General features: G+C 35.5%; 1 protein-coding gene across 1 annotated transcript in view; it reads right to left on the bottom strand.

The window, feature by feature from the left end:
• Positions 1-16,089, bottom strand: part of LOC132159554 (uncharacterized) — a 1,375,546-nt gene that overhangs the window by 198,714 nt on the left and 1,160,743 nt on the right. Inside the window, exons 89-92 of the mRNA XM_059569099.1 lie at positions 14,686-14,859; positions 14,333-14,506; positions 13,501-13,674; positions 13,233-13,406 (exon numbers count right to left, since the gene is read on the bottom strand). Coding sequence (XP_059425082.1) covers positions 13,233-13,406; positions 13,501-13,674; positions 14,333-14,506; positions 14,686-14,859 — 696 coding nt within the window. The remainder of the gene's footprint in view (positions 1-13,232; positions 13,407-13,500; positions 13,675-14,332; positions 14,507-14,685; positions 14,860-16,089) is intronic.

The raw sequence follows: 16,089 nt of genomic DNA, 5'->3' as shown, positions 1-16,089 counted from the left end.
GCATGTAATGTAATAATATTTCTTTTCTTTCTGTCTTACAGGATTGTTTGCAGATAATGCTGCTTTTCTTTTTCAGAGGTTTTTGGTGAGCCAACCCTCACAAATCTTCCTAAAAACTAAAAGAGCTATTATTGAGTCTCAGCGAATCTTGCCATGATCAGCTCTTCCCAGGTACATTTGTTTAGAGTTTTTTTGAATCAACATTTACTCCTCAAATGCTCTGGTCTGAATCTTACTTTAAATTAACTTAATTATATGTTTAATGAGCAATATTAATTACACACAGAGTAAGTAGAGATTATCTTGTTTTTCAGAAGATAAGGAAGACCAAGGAAATGATTTGCCCAGGATGAGGAATGAAGAGCTCATCTTGTGCTCAAACAAACAGACGTCCACTGGTATGTGTCTGTTGAAGCAATGCTGTTATGTGCTACAGCACTTTATGATGATCTCTCACAGGACTGGTCATGTCAGCTGTGATTATTCTTTCTAATTTTTTTTTTTTTTTTGATACAGCTATTACAATTATAGCATGTTGGCAAAGTGTGACTGGAACATTTTTAAATTTTAAGTTAAATTTTAAACACACCACCTGTTTGTCTTAAATAAAAGAATACAAGTTTTATAAAACTGGTTTACATTATTTAATTGTTTCATACATGTTTTGTTATAAATTGTGGATTGATAGTTGATTGGTTTGAAGCCAGGCCTTACAGTGCACAGACTAAAACACATTTGTGAGAGAAGTCAGGAACTTTGGAGAAAGATTCTAGAGGAAAAAGACACATTTACTGCAACAATAGATGAATTATAGAGGCAAACATTTCTGTCACATGTGCAACATGAGCAAGTCCTTTGCCTCTAACTTTTTCTTAATTCTTGCAGAATTAAATTTTTATTGCAGTATTTTAATTTGTACAGATGATCTCATCAGCCAAATGAGGGGTTTTGACCAAGTGAAAGTGAAGTGACATTCAGCCAAGTATGGTGACCCATACTCAGAATTTGTGCTCTGCATTTAACCCATCCAAAGTGCACACAAACAGTGCAGTGAACACACACACACTGTGAGCACACACCCAGAGCAGTTGGCAGCCATTTAAGCTGCGGCGCCCGGGGAGCAGTTGGGGGTTCGGTGCCTTGCTCATGGGCACCTAAGTCGTGGTATTGAGGGTGGAGAGAGAACTGTACATGCACTCCCCCCACCCACAATTCCTGCCGGCCCGGGACTCGAACTCACAACCTTTCGATTGGGAGTACGACTCTCTAACCATTAGGCCACGACTTCCCATAGTGATGCTCTTGAAAGAAGTGAAAGAAGAGGATGTGGTAAATTGTCTTCAGAGAAAAAGCTTCTCAAAAGGTCTTAAAACAGCTTGAAGAATGGTAAGTGTACAGCACTACAAGGGTCATAGTTGCTCACCCTGCTAAAATCACACAGAACATAAGCTGAGCTCTCTGTCCATTAAACAACTTCATCTGGATTGATGTATTGTTTGTTTTACTTTGACCAGGTCTGGGAACTGTCTGAAAATGGGATGTTAGGACCGAGAGATCCTCTGGCTGAGAAAAAGCTACACCACATCAGTGCTGGATATCAACCACAAACTGTTTCCAGACACGAGAGAAGAAGATCATGATGGGGAGATGAAACCAGTTTAGATGTGATGATAAGGAATCATTATTTTTTGAAACCGTATCACATGTCTTATAAGTATCACATGATCTGTATCACAGTTGACTGGATGGAATCTTTTTACTTTTAAGGACATTTCATCATTCATCTGTGTGAACCGATTAATTTATGATATTAATGAATTTTTGATCCATTATTATTTTCCTTAAATCGTGTTTGTCTTGATGCTACTTTATCAACTTCATAGTCTATGCTTCAATAAAATTAATATGGTGAACATTGTGTGTTGAAAATTCTTGGTAAATTCATAATTTTACTAGGTAGGCTCATATGTGTTTATTCTACACTTGAAAAACTATATATTATTAATTACCAGGATTATTTTTTACTTAAGACATAAACATTTTTTTCATCAGATTAATGAAATCTGGAACAACAATACACCAGAAAGTTATTATATATATTTAATCACAAATATGGCTTTTTTAAAATATATTTATATATAAAGGGAGTTACTAAATGAATTATTTTGAAAAGCCATTTGCTTTATTGTTACAAACACTTGAGGGATAACTGAGAATGTAGCAGGAATGATCAACGTGGATCTTGTACTGTATTCAAACCAAGAGCATCCACATTACAGATGTCCAGCACCTGAGGAGCAAGATAAGGGGTGAGCAGGACATTTTTACACTGATTGTTGCTAATTAGTTTATATATAAAGTATTCTTATATATATATATAGTATTCTTAGTACTCCATGAATTCTTCCTTGTGTAATAGTGAAGTATCACAATGTGTATGCATTGTCCTTGATTACTGCTTAACAGTGGGGAATAGATAATGGCAAGTTGTTGCAGGTTTATCCATTCTATTTATTACTGTTAACTTCAAAAATAAAAGAAATAATCTATTATTTTTATTATTAAATTATTTCTTTCTAATTTTTCCATGTTTCATCAGATGGCCTCACCATGTCCTGTCAAAAGCTTTACTAGCCATGATGTTAAGATTAGAAAAGTGTGGACTGTGAAAACTGTCAGATATAAATGTGACTCAGCTCAGTTTGTTGTCCATGATGAGGAGAATACATATATGTTGGTTTTACTGCCCTTCTACCCCCAGGGGCCCAGTAGCACCTCCCGAAAGAGCCAAAACTGTACATTTCAAATTGCTGTAAATCAGAGTTCAATTAACGAATCAAAGAGAAAACCGGAAGGATTATTACTTATGCTATGCTGATAAAATAATGTCGGGCACGGTTTTCAGAAATGAATGGAAATGTGTCATAAAGGCATTTTAAATATTGCTCACTCTAAAATACCAAATTTCACTCTGTCTTTCAATTATATCATAGAGGTTTACACAATGAAAATATTTAGAAATCCAGTTTTCCATTAAATATTTATTTCATTTCGTCAATAAAACGTTGTAAACTACATTACCCACAAGCCTCCGTCGTTCTGTCTATGGAAATGGAAAACTAGGCGCTGTTTTTTGTAGTTCTTTGAAGTTATGCCTAGGGTTAGGGTTAGGATCTCGCTAAAGAGGTAATTTTTCTCAACATAGCAACCCTTACTTGTTGACTTAATCTATTACTAATGTGATAAGAGCAGCTAAACGTACTTTTGTAACACGATGCGCTGTTTAATATGGGTTAAAAGATAGTCCAACCACAGACTGTCCTGCGGTGACAAGGGAAATTGACAGCCAATGATATCAAAGCTGAGCAGCCGCGTCACGCTTCCTTATCCATTTATGACCGATGTCTTTCAGCTGAAGGGATAGATTGGTTAACAATCAATAACATTTGCTACCTATTAGATTGTGTTTTATTAACGTCTACACCTTCCTCCAACAATAATGCAAATGATCTAATTATTGTTGTTCAGCTGGACAAAAATTGGGCAATATTGATGAGCACATGACCAGCATTCGCAGTTCTATCTAACCGATTCCTCTCATTAAATATAATTTTTTTTTCAAAGACAAGTGCATTTTCTACTCAAATGAGAGCTTCTAACATTTACATTGTATATTATGTTGTGTTTTAAAGTTATAAAAATTATTAACTTTTGTGTTTCTGTGATTTGCCATTCTCTACCATTTGAACTCTAGCAATAAAAACAGAAAGAAAAGACTTATTCAAAGACAAAGTGCCCATATAACTGCACTGCATCCTCTGTCATTAAGCTTGTTTTTGCCACTATGAAGAATAAAAATACTTTGCAAATACTTTTATTTAAAAAAAAAAAAAAAAAAAAAAAAACAGATAAGTCTTTCAGAGAACACTGGAGAATTTAATTGACCAAAAAGTGATACAACACACGGTTTCAAACTCAGAAAATAAAAACCATGAAGACATGCATGTCAAGTGTGCAATATCATCTATAGAACTCCATCAGCACAGCATCAAATAAACACTGATTGTCCAAACAATGGAAGAAAGAAAACGTGTTCAGGAAAACAAACACTTGCTACATAAAAATGCAGAAACAAAACCGACAATAACATCATTCACTTTATGACTGGAACTAGGGGATGGCTGTGCATGAATACGTCCTTTACGAAAACTCCTGATGAGAACTGATGTTTTTTTTTTTATGATAAAAGCACCAGAAGCAAAGTTTACTTTATGAAGCTTGAAAAAAAGAACACAATGCTTTATCAATATGAAAATACTACTGTCAACTATTGTTTTGATCACTGGTTCTGTATACAGTATATGGGTTGCTGGAAGGTCACAATGTAATCATTATAAGCTTAGAATTAAAACAAAGTTGCATTTTCTGCAAAAATCAAACCACTGCAAAGTCTAAACACTGATCAAGGGACCATTTCTGTGTGTGTGTGTGTGTGTGTGGGGGGGGGGGGGGGGGGTAAAGAGTTAAAGAGGTGAGTCCTTGTGCATGATGGAGAAGAACAGCATTATCTGCAAACAATCCTGAAAGACAGAAAGGAAATATTATTTAATTACATGCAACTTTTTTTTAGACCATCAAAGCAGCCTCTGTAAAGATGCTGTATAATTAAATGTTAAATGCATCTATTATTAAAAGCTAGTCAATAATAGCAAGCTATATTCATATGAATTATTTTAAAAAATATTACATGCTTAAAGGAAGGTTATCAGCAGTGTAATTGATCTGGTCACAGAAACCTTTCCAATGTATGTGAAATATTAATAATAATAATAAAGATATTGAGAATAATTTGGTAGTAAAACAAAGTGTTGCACGATTTCTTGGTGCACAGAAAAGTATATTTATTTTGTACATCATTTGCAACTGCTTTTATTCACTTAATTAGAAGCACCAAAAATTAAATTGTCCTCTGTAATAGGGACTAATAAAAAGAGATTTAGAATTTATTTTAAAATGGAAAGTTGAATAAATAAAAAACTAAAACTAAAACTCTAAACACTTAAGTTGTTGTTTATTGATCCAACAATCAGCTATCTCATATACATATGAGTGCTGTTCTTCCTGTGGTCAAAATCACTATTACATATCAATTTTACAAAGTGTGTCCCATAAGGCAGTGGCTCCCAATCCTGGTCCTGGAGAACCAGGGGGGGGGGAAGAATAAAATAGAATTATAAACAGAATTTTAATAATGTTTTGTGAGCAAAATATTTAAAATATAAACTGATATGAATGAACTGCAAGAGGGGAAAAATGTGTCCTTTTATTTATTTACTTTTTTGGGATTTACATAAAAAGGTATCAAAAGCATGGTACAGTAAATGTGATTACTGTGATATCTGTCATATAAAAGCACATCAAAAAACGACCATTGCAGTTGTACAACCATAGTTAGTTTGATGATTATTGTATTGTTGTATTGATTATTAATATACCATAGTAAACCTACAGTTACTGTGGTAAAAACATGGTAAATGGCCCGTTCCTGGGTTTTAACTTCAAATGTAATTTTTTACTGTTGTACGTGTCGTGGTTACCATGATTTTACTACAAATTTACATCTTTGAACCGGAAATGAATATATTGAAAGTCTATGGCACGTCACGTGACCGACAGGGTTTAATCACACTAGTTAGCAGGTGTGTTCATTTAGTTAAACGCAATGAAACTCAAAGACAGCCTCGGATGACTGATATAATACAGCGGGTAAACAATACGGCGCTAATCTGATTAATAAAGACAGAATACATTTTATAACAGGCATTAAAAGAGCGAATTTACATCTACTCACCAAACCTGTGGCACATGTAAACTGATGCCAAGTATCGCGATGTGTGCTGAATGAGACTTCTTGAACGTGATTTCATAGTGATAAACTATGAATAAGCGAGAATGGGTTGTAAGAAAACGGTTAAACTGCTTACTTGCACGCGCCTTGGAGCGTTGTTTTAATGCCGTTTTCCCTGCAGTTGAGCGTTGCTTTGGTCAAACTCACCGCTGAATGCTGTTTTACCTGCAGTTGAGTGTTGTTAAACTCACCACTGATGAACGCGCTAAGCCTTTGCACAGAGAGCACTTTGATATCAGATTGCGAGTATTTTTAAACCCCAAAAACAAGTTGGAGGGCCAGATAAAACGATCTCTGTCATATATAATTTTTTGTAGCCTATTCTTTTTTATTTTTATTTATTTAGTCTCGTAAAATTTAAAAAACGTCCCAACTTTTCCGGAATTCGGGTTGTATTAATTAAGTAAGTATTCGATGTTGGATGAAGCTTAAGCTTCAAAAACAATCTTCAGTAGTGTACGGGTGACGTCACGGACACTACGTCCATGTTTTCATAAAGTCTATGGTTTGGACACAACAGTGACACGCTGAACCTGTTTCTTGTACTTCAGTGTGATGTGTGTGTTGACCTCTAGCGGTGAGCTCGAGAAACTGCAGATGTGACTTTTTCAGTTTCAAGTCTTCAAGCAGGAAAATCTTGGCATCTACTGCTGTATCTCCAGTTATACTGATAGCTGGCTATTGAACTAATGAACTCTTCAAACTAAATACAATGATCAAGTTTTTTATTTGTATAGTTACAATATGCCAACACTTTACAATACAATAAAAGAAAATTTAAAATCACTAAACAAAAAGCATTCGATGTACAATCAGAACTAGTGACCGAAAGCACATAATATGCTACACACATTCTAACTAGTAAAGATTAATCTGTGCTTGTGTGTGAGAACAGATTCATCCACAACTCTTACATCAGTAAAAAAGTCTTATGTAGAGAGACATGTTTTTTGTGACGTGAGTCACGTGACATACAGCCAAGTATGGTGACCCATACTCAGAATTCGTGCTCTGATTTAACCCATCCAAAGTGCACACACATACCGTGAACACACACCCGGAGCAGTGGGTATCATTTATGCCGCAGCGCCCGGGAGCATTTGGGGGTTCGGGGCCTTGCTCAAGGGCACCTCAGTCGTGGTATTGCCGGCCCGAGACTCAAACCCACAACCTTAGAGTTAGGAGTCAAACTCTCTAACCACTAGGCCATGACTTCCCCTTTCCCTGTTTCTCATGAGACAGACACAGAACTTACAAAACACATTTAAATAAACAGTCTGTATATAAAATGTCAGAGAAATGTAATGTAAACATGCATAAATGTCAAATAAAACAATGGTATAAAGGAATATAAATATGACACAGGACCACTGATCTCTAAAATTAATCCATTATAGATCACTGATTTGAATCTGTGTACATGTAGCCCATATTAATTACATTTATTTTATTTACATTTTCATTTTATACTTTCAGTTTATGTCGTTTGATATAGAAGTGCTAAATTACATTCACAGTCATGATCAGCAATATTTTATTAACTTCATTATGGATGAGCTTAATCTTGACATCATGATGATGGTCTTATAGACTTGTATTCTTAATAATCCAGCTCTTCTGAGCGCTCATCAGACTTGAGTCCCTTCTGTTTCATCTGTAAAAAAAAAGAAGAAAATAGCATTAAAATAAATAGAAAACCAACAATAAACATTCACCATTACTCTGTGTTTCTATTAATGCTGCATTAATTTGAAAGTCTAACCCTCTTCCATGTGTATGCAGTATTAATCATTTTTAAATAGTAATATATATATAACAGTTAGAATAATAACTTCAGATTTGTTAAAGCAGTGCTATTTGAAGCTGTAAGTTTGGCATTGTTTATATTAATTGCTTGCTCTTTAGCAACATCTCACCAAAATTACCATCACACATATTGATTTATAACAGTACTATAGTGAGAACCTTCTGTTGATTCCACAGGATCCTCCGGAGCTTTAGACCAAGGTCTCCATCCACTAAAGTAGTTAACAACAGTTCTCCCGAGCGACTGTTCTTTCTCCAGACTGTAAGGAGGAACCAGAAGAACACAACAGTGATCAGTAGAACAAGTTGAAAAATTGTTACTATATTTTAATTAGTACAACGTAGACTGTAACAAAAATATTTGTGTAATTTTTTAATACATTTAAAGAAGTTACATGATGTTTGTCTGTTTGTGTTAGCATGACAGCGACACAGTGATGTTCACTCACCTCAGTTTACAGTTTGAGTCTCTTAGCACATCAATGAGCTTCTGCTTTGAGTCTCCTATTTTATTATTACTCAGATCAAGCTCTTTTAAAAACTGCAGTGCTTTTGTTTCAACCAGAGACTGAATTAAAGAAGAAACGTCTGTAATGCTACAGTCATTTAGACTAGAAAGAGAAAGACAGACAGAGGAAGAAAATTATTTTCTCTTTAACACAGAGTGTGATATTAACCCAGAGGACACAGACACGTTTGTCATTTCTTAGCATCATTTTTTAGGCAAAATCACAGTCACTTCAATGGGAAACCATGTGATGAGGAGTTTCAACTAATGGATTAACAGTGGCAGAGAAATTCAGTGTTTCCCATTCATTATTTAAACTATGGAGGCCCACCATAGTCTAATTTGTCCCACCAGTTTGATAATGAACCAAAAATCTTTTAAAGTTCTCATTAACATAAACTTGCACTGCTGCTTCAGCAATGTCTGTATTACTCTCAGACAGACAGTGAACTGCTGTGAGTGAAGGAGACAGACTGAATGAATCTACAGTTCACTCTCTGACAGTAGATGGAGCTCAAGGAACAGAGGTTTCCCAGAAAACCCCCATAAACTAAACACAGCAGACTGCACTACTTTCTGTTCCTGACATCACCTTTCACAGAGAACAAAGTCAAAACATATTTGCATGTTTTCAATCAGCTATTCAGATTTTATCTGTTTATCAAACAAGACTAAATATTTAAAGAATTAATATTTATTTTCAAACTGGACTAAAACATGCCAGAAAATATATAAAGGTTCTGTATTATATTATTGAATTTTATAGCTGTGTTCTTTTGAACTTTAATCTGTTTGAAACATTTGATTCATTTTACCATTTTATGTACTGTTTAATTGTATTTTCATGTTCTTGTTATTTTCTGTTAATGTTATAATATCATTACAGTTACTCCGAACACAAACATCATTTCTTGTATTAAACTAATTTCTTTTTTTGCTCTCCGTTGCTTACACTCGTCTGGTGCGTGTTCTTCAGGAGTTTGGCTGATTCTGTTACCCTGCTGATGTTCACTCTGTGGCCTCGCCATTTTTATCAAAGTATCTTGTAGTTACACATTAATTCATGAATATCACTGAGGTTCTTTGTGCCACAGCGCACATTTAAAGATAATCAGTAATTAAATAATCACCCGCCATGTGTTTGGTATCTGTCAGGTGTTTATAACAAACTTTCATCAGTTCATAAAACACAACAGGAATTATTTATATACTATACACAAATATTATTATATTATTTATTATTTATATATTTATATAGTGTTCCTTTAGCTCAAGTGGTAGAGTATTGCGGTAACAAGCGCAATGTTGGGGGTTCGAATCCCAGGGAACACATGTTAAGTAAAAAAAAATTGTTAGCCTGAATGCAATATAAGTCGCTTTGGATAAAAGCGTCTGCTAAATGGATAAATATACAAATATAATGTGAACTCAGACTCTTCTTGAGATGTTGAGTGAAATGATCCTCACCTCAATCTCTCCAGTTTACAGTGTGAATCCTTCAGTACATCACATAAGTGATTGACTCCTGTGTTTTCTATTTTATTCTGACTCAGGTTCAGTTCTCTCAGGTGTGATGGGTTTGATTTTAGAGCTGTAGTCAGGAAGAGACACTGTTTCTCTGTAATACTGCATCCACACAGACTGAAGACAGAAAGAGAAAAGACAATGAATCAGATCCATGTTAAGTTTATGTGAGTTCAATGCATCATAACAACATGTCATATACAGTAGCACACTAATACGTCAGCAGAAGCATGAAAAATATATTATAGAACTATAAACCAATTCCTAACCAGGATTTTTAGACAATCATCACTCAGTCAAGATATGTTATAAATGTAGATCTGATTTTGTGAATTATAAATGTAGAATTGAGTGAAACATTTCAATTGACTATTTTCACATTCTTAATGTGAGAAAAATCACAGGTGTCTACTTGGGTTTATGAAATCATGTTAAAAAGTTAAAACGAGGATAGAAAATGATCAATTTTACAAACATTTACAAACTTTTGGGGAAAAAGAACATTGCTGACTTTATAAACAAACCCCAGACACATGCATTTCATGACCCCTTTTAGATTTAGTGAAAAGCACCATCAGTTTTTTGAAGCCACTTAATTCTGTCAGAATATAGGGCTTTAAAAAAAACAAAAATGACGTCAATTCGATATCGATTCTCAAAAGTCGTGAATCGTTCTTTTCCGATATTTATTTCAACAAACATTTAAACGATTTGATAAATGAGGATCTTTTCATTAGTCTCTTCACTAGATGTCACGCTCTTATTCACCGTGGGCAATATCACATCAGAAAGCCTGTCACTAATGTAACGTTCGCTGACGCATTTGGTCCTCTTTTTGACGTTCGCTGGCGGACTTTCGGAGGACATTTGTCCGAGCCAGTTTGAGAACTTCCTGTTTTGTCCTTCATCTGCCATTTCCATTACAACACTTGAAAAATCCAGTCGCCATGCGTGGGCCTTTATCACCAGACCTGACCAGTGTTGGGGTTACGTAATTTAATTACAAAATAAATGTAACTGTTGGGGAGCGCGGGACACAAAGTAACGCGGGGTTAGTTGTAACTAGTTTTGGGAGTAACGCATTACAAAAGTAATGCATTACAGTAACATATTGCTTTTTGCTGTGACGCAGTAGTGTAAAGCCTGGTTCACACGGGGCGATTTTAAAATTGTCGGCCGATTTTCCAAACCTGAGAGACCCCACACACGGCGATAAAAAAATCACGGGTCTAACAGTTTTGTTCGTACAGTGTGTGGTGTGCAGCCACACGGCAAAATCAACACATCACACACGAACCGATTTGACCCCGAGCATTCCCAGGTCAGACGGGAAATCTCGCAAAATCCCTCGAGATCAAACGTGACTTCAGAGTAAACAATCATGGCAGACGAAGAGGATGCAGTGGCCATAGTTTGTGCTTTGTTTGTAACCGAAAAAAAAACATAAGAAAAAAAAGGAAAGGCGATGGTCAAAGATGTGAAGACAAAGTCCTCCATCTCCGACGTCCACCGGACTTTCTGGTGCGCCATGCTGCCGGCTGTTTTGATTTTGTTTCCCGGTACTTCCTCGCCGCCTCGTCACCTCGCTTTCTGATTGGCTACACGCCACAGTCCACAGGCTGCGTGATCGTTTGTCCTCGGGGGACACCACACACGAGAAGAAATCGGGCCAAATAAATCCAACATGTTGGATATCCCAGATTTGAGATCGGAGCGGTCCTGACGTCCTTCCGAGCAGAGGAGAGCAGTCTTAACACACCACACACGGCAGGAATATCTGATCAGATTATTTTACGATAATCGGAGCATCCTTAAGATTGTCGGAAGGGGTGAATCGGGGCTAAAATCGGCCTAATTATCCTGCCGTGTGAACCAGGCTTAAGGCATTACTAATCAATTTTCAGTAATATTTTACTCGGTACATGTTCAGTAATGTTTGCGTTACAATGCACTTTTAGCCCAAAATGTAATTGTTCAAAGAAAAGAAGAAAAAAAAAAACCAAAGACCGCAAGACATTAACGAATCGAAAAATGAAGCAAATAAGTCATATTTCCTGTTCGCAGTCAGTCAATAGCTGCTTGTGGTGTTTGTTTTGCATTTAAATAATTTCTGTGTTTTTTTTCTTTCCTAGTAGCCTATAGTTTATAGTTTCAGTTCAAAGCGGCTTGCGCTCGCCCCGTTAGAAGCTCTGACAGAAAGGCTGCGTGTGAGGCTGACAGAGACTGAGAGACGTGTTTGAGATGTGCTGTTTTCCTTAATGCATAACTTACACTGCACAGGTATATTCTCCATTTGTAAATGTTAAAAAACCAATGGAAATATTTCCATTTTGCTGTCAGAAGTGCATGAGCTTTTGCTTTAGCGATTCTCCGCTAGTCGAGCGCCGCCGCGCGCATGGACACCAAACAGACTGAGCTCAATGAAATAGGAGCGCAATAATTCTAATGTATACATTTTGCTGAAATATTTATAGTTGGACATTAAATGTGACATGTAGAATTTTAAACCTATAAGTAAGTGTATTTGTATGATAGCACTAACTGTAAAGTGTAATGGGGTAAACAACATATTTATATATATATATATATATATATATACTGTATATATTAGATTGCAATGTTATGTTACAATGTAATGTGATTTTAACCCTAATATATGCCTATATGCTTACATTCACTTTATTTGTTTAATCCAAATCCAAAATACCAAGATATAGACTACCTATACCGCAAATCAGACAAAAAATAGAGAGATATGAATTTTTCCTCATATCGCCCAGCCCTATACAGAAGTGTGGAGTTTTATTTCAAGTATAGTTTTTCCCTTTTTTAAAATAGCATAAAAACAACTAAATAGCAAAAATAAATAAATTAATTAATTAAATAAATAAACAGGTACGATATACTGTAAAGCGTAAACTGTTTACTCCAAACACCATCCAACTCCATTGATTAGGATAAATTAAATTGTTTTATGCCTTCATATGATCACCAGAAAAATTTAAAACATCATTTTATATGGCCCTATTATTGTTTAAAAAAGGACCCTATACAAAAAAAGAAGAGCCTGTGGCTCTTAATTTCTTTTTATAAATTTACCATTTGTAAACTGATTTTCATTTCATTTTTTAGAAATTTCAATAGCATTTGATTAAAAATCAATTGTGAATCGAAATCGAATCGAATCAGGACATCTGAATAAATACCCAGCACTATCAGAGTAATATATTGTCATGCAAGTTTTGTCCGCTCACTTCTATCTCATTTTGCAGCAAGGTTTTGTCAGATTTCAGCACATAAATCTTTCTGCTGACAGAAATACTAAACCATCAGTCCATTAGCTGACAGTACTTTTGAATCTTTCTTCAGAAGGGGAAATGAAGAAAATTCAGTGCTGGACATTTTGTAACTTGTGCCCTGTTGTCTTAATAAATAGTACATTTAAATCACAGTGTAACTGCTGCACAGAGTAATGATGATACTAACTGTAGTTTCTCCAGCTTGCTTTGTGAACTGCTCAACAGAACACAAAGGTTTTCAACTCCAGAGTCTCCAAGTTCATTCCCACTCAGGTCCAGTTCTCTCAGGTGTGATGGGTTTGATTTCAGAGCTGAAGCCAGAGCTGAACAATCTTCAGCTTTTATATCACAAGACCTTAACCTGCATTCAGAGAAAAGAGACAAATATGTTTTTTATTCTGTTTCATGAAAATACCAAAACACTAAATTGTTTGTTGTATGTGAATGTTCCTCACCTCAATCTCTCCAGTTTAAAGCGTGAATCCTTCAGTATATCATAAAATGTTTTCACTCTTGTGTGTTTAAGTACATTTCCTGTGAGGTCCAGTTCTCTCAGGTGTGATGGGTTTGATTTCAGAGCTGAAGTCAGGAAGACACACTGCTTCTCTTTAATACTGCATTCACACAGACTGAAGACAAAAACAGAAAGGAAAATGGTTCAGATCCTTGATAGCCGTCTTATAAAAGAGCAACAGTAGTCATATAGTCTTTAGTTGCCATAGTTTAACTGAATTAATTGTTCTTAAGTCCAAATACCAGAAGTTTTTTTTCTCACTCATTTTTTTAAAAACTAGAGACATACACTTCTTTGTCTCTCATCTATTGTTGCAGCAAATGTGAATCTCCTAATATTTCTGCAGAACATGTACACAACCAGTACAGTTTATCAAATACTTTTAATTGAACCAATTATTTCCTAGTTACAGTGTGTCTACACCAGACACGACAGCCACAACAGCTCAAGTGTGTCCACACTGGACGCCACAAAGCGACGTTGAAAATCATTTTAAATGTGTGTCAGTACGTCATAAATAGAGGACACCATCAGTTTACTGTCAGGCATTTGTCGTGCCGCATCCAGTGTAGACAGCATAATAGATTCTATTGTATTTTGTCATGTTCGTTGTAGACACAGTGTTAGACACCCATCATTAAGTTTGAGCAGTACAGAAAAAAAAAGAGTTGCAGCACAGATGCAGTGCTACGGTTTAAATACTGTAAACTGGGCCTGTTTAACTAAACTGTGACTTTCTCTCTGTAGCTGCTGTACAGTATAATGATACTAACGCTAGTATTTCCAGCTTGAATTGTGGGTTCATCAGTAGATCAGAGAGGTTTTTCACTCCAGAGTCTCCTAGTTTATTCTCACTGAGGTCCAGTTCTCTCAGATGTGATGGGTTTGATTTCAGAGCTGAAGTCACAGCAGAACAACCTTCATCTGTCATATCACAGTATCTTAACCTATGTTGAGAGAAAGAGAAAAGCAGAAAATAAACCATTCTCTAAAGACATAGAAAGAGAAATCATCTTGACTTCACCAGATCACAAAATACTCAGACTCTTTACAATATACAGAATTTGTTTAAAAACTGTTGCAGTGATTTTAATCATTTTCATTCTTGTATGTGAATGTTACGGACCTCAATCTCTCCAGTTTACAGCGTACATCCCTCAGTGTTTCAGAGACATGCTTCACTCCTTTGTTTTCTATTTTATTTCCACTCAGGTCCAGTTCTCTCAGATGAGAAAGGTTTGAACACAGAGCACAAGTCAGGATGATACACTGTTTCTCTGTAATACTGCATCTACGCAGACTGAAGACAGAAAGAGAAAAGACAATTAATCAGATATATGAAGATCATCTAAGGTTTTGGATCGTTTGTCTGACTGTAATTTTTCATCTAAAAGTCACACTTGAAATTCTCTTGAACAGTATTTACGTTATAAAGCATTACTTCTATTCCAGATGCATTTGCTTCTCGTCAGTTTTAAGACTGGTTCTTCTGTCAATGTCACCTTCAGCTCGTCTGGGAAAATGTGTTCCCAGCTACATACAGTAAGCTTTACTTAGTTAACTACATTAGTTAATATGAACTAATGATGAACAATACTTCTATGGCATTTTTTAAATAAAATGTTTTATCTCTTAACACACACACTGAACTGACATAAACAAGCAATGAACATTAAAGATTAATCTGACCAAATGTTTATTCATTAAAGTAGTGCTGTTTGTGTGCTTGCTGCAATTTATACAAATAAATAAATACAAACTGTGCCTGAATTTAAGCAGGACAGAAGGATAAAGGTGACCATCAGCTGATAAAGACTGGTGGCTGATCTGTTGGTTCATCATTAATTTGCTTTGTTCTGAAACAGACACTAAATTGTTGAAATGTTGCATTTGTGTTTTGAGGAGTTTGTGAGTTCTGGAAAAAAAACCACATTGCTCTCCCTCTACAGTAACTGAAATAATTAATAATGATCCATGATCAAAATGACTTGGGCCTACTGTTTAAAGCTAACTGTCATTTTTTGAAAATGATTTGTTTTTAATGGCCTGTTTAATTTCAATACTTCACATTGTGGTTGTGACACTACTGGCTCAAACAAATGAGAAAATGTATTAATCAGGTACATATTAAATTATGCAAAATACTCACATCAGTGCGTTGAGTTTACAGTGTTTATCCTGCAGTAGCGCAGCGATCTGATTCACTCGTGTGTCTCCTAGTTCATGTTTACTCAGATACAGTTCTCTCAGGAGTAACGGGTTTTTACCCACAATTCCTTTCACAAACTGACAGGCTTCATCTGCAACAGGACTTCTCAAAAACCTGGAAAAGGTAAAATTTTAATTCTGAAATAAATGTACACTGCCTTACAAAACATGTTGATAAAACATAATTCATTATTTTTCCTAATGACAAGCTTTATTTACTGTTTTACTTTGAACATAAAAAGTATTATTTTTTGACATCCAAATGTTCAAAAACAGTGATGTCAAAAAACAGAAACAGTGTAAATGTCATGAAAGTTAGTGA

The sequence above is a fragment of the Carassius carassius genome, chromosome 16, assembly GCF_963082965.1.
Source record: "Carassius carassius chromosome 16, fCarCar2.1, whole genome shotgun sequence".
NCBI lineage: Eukaryota > Metazoa > Chordata > Actinopteri > Cypriniformes > Cyprinidae > Carassius > Carassius carassius.
The sequence above is the reverse complement of the archived record's forward strand: the minus strand, read 5'-3'. Positions and strand labels throughout refer to the sequence as shown.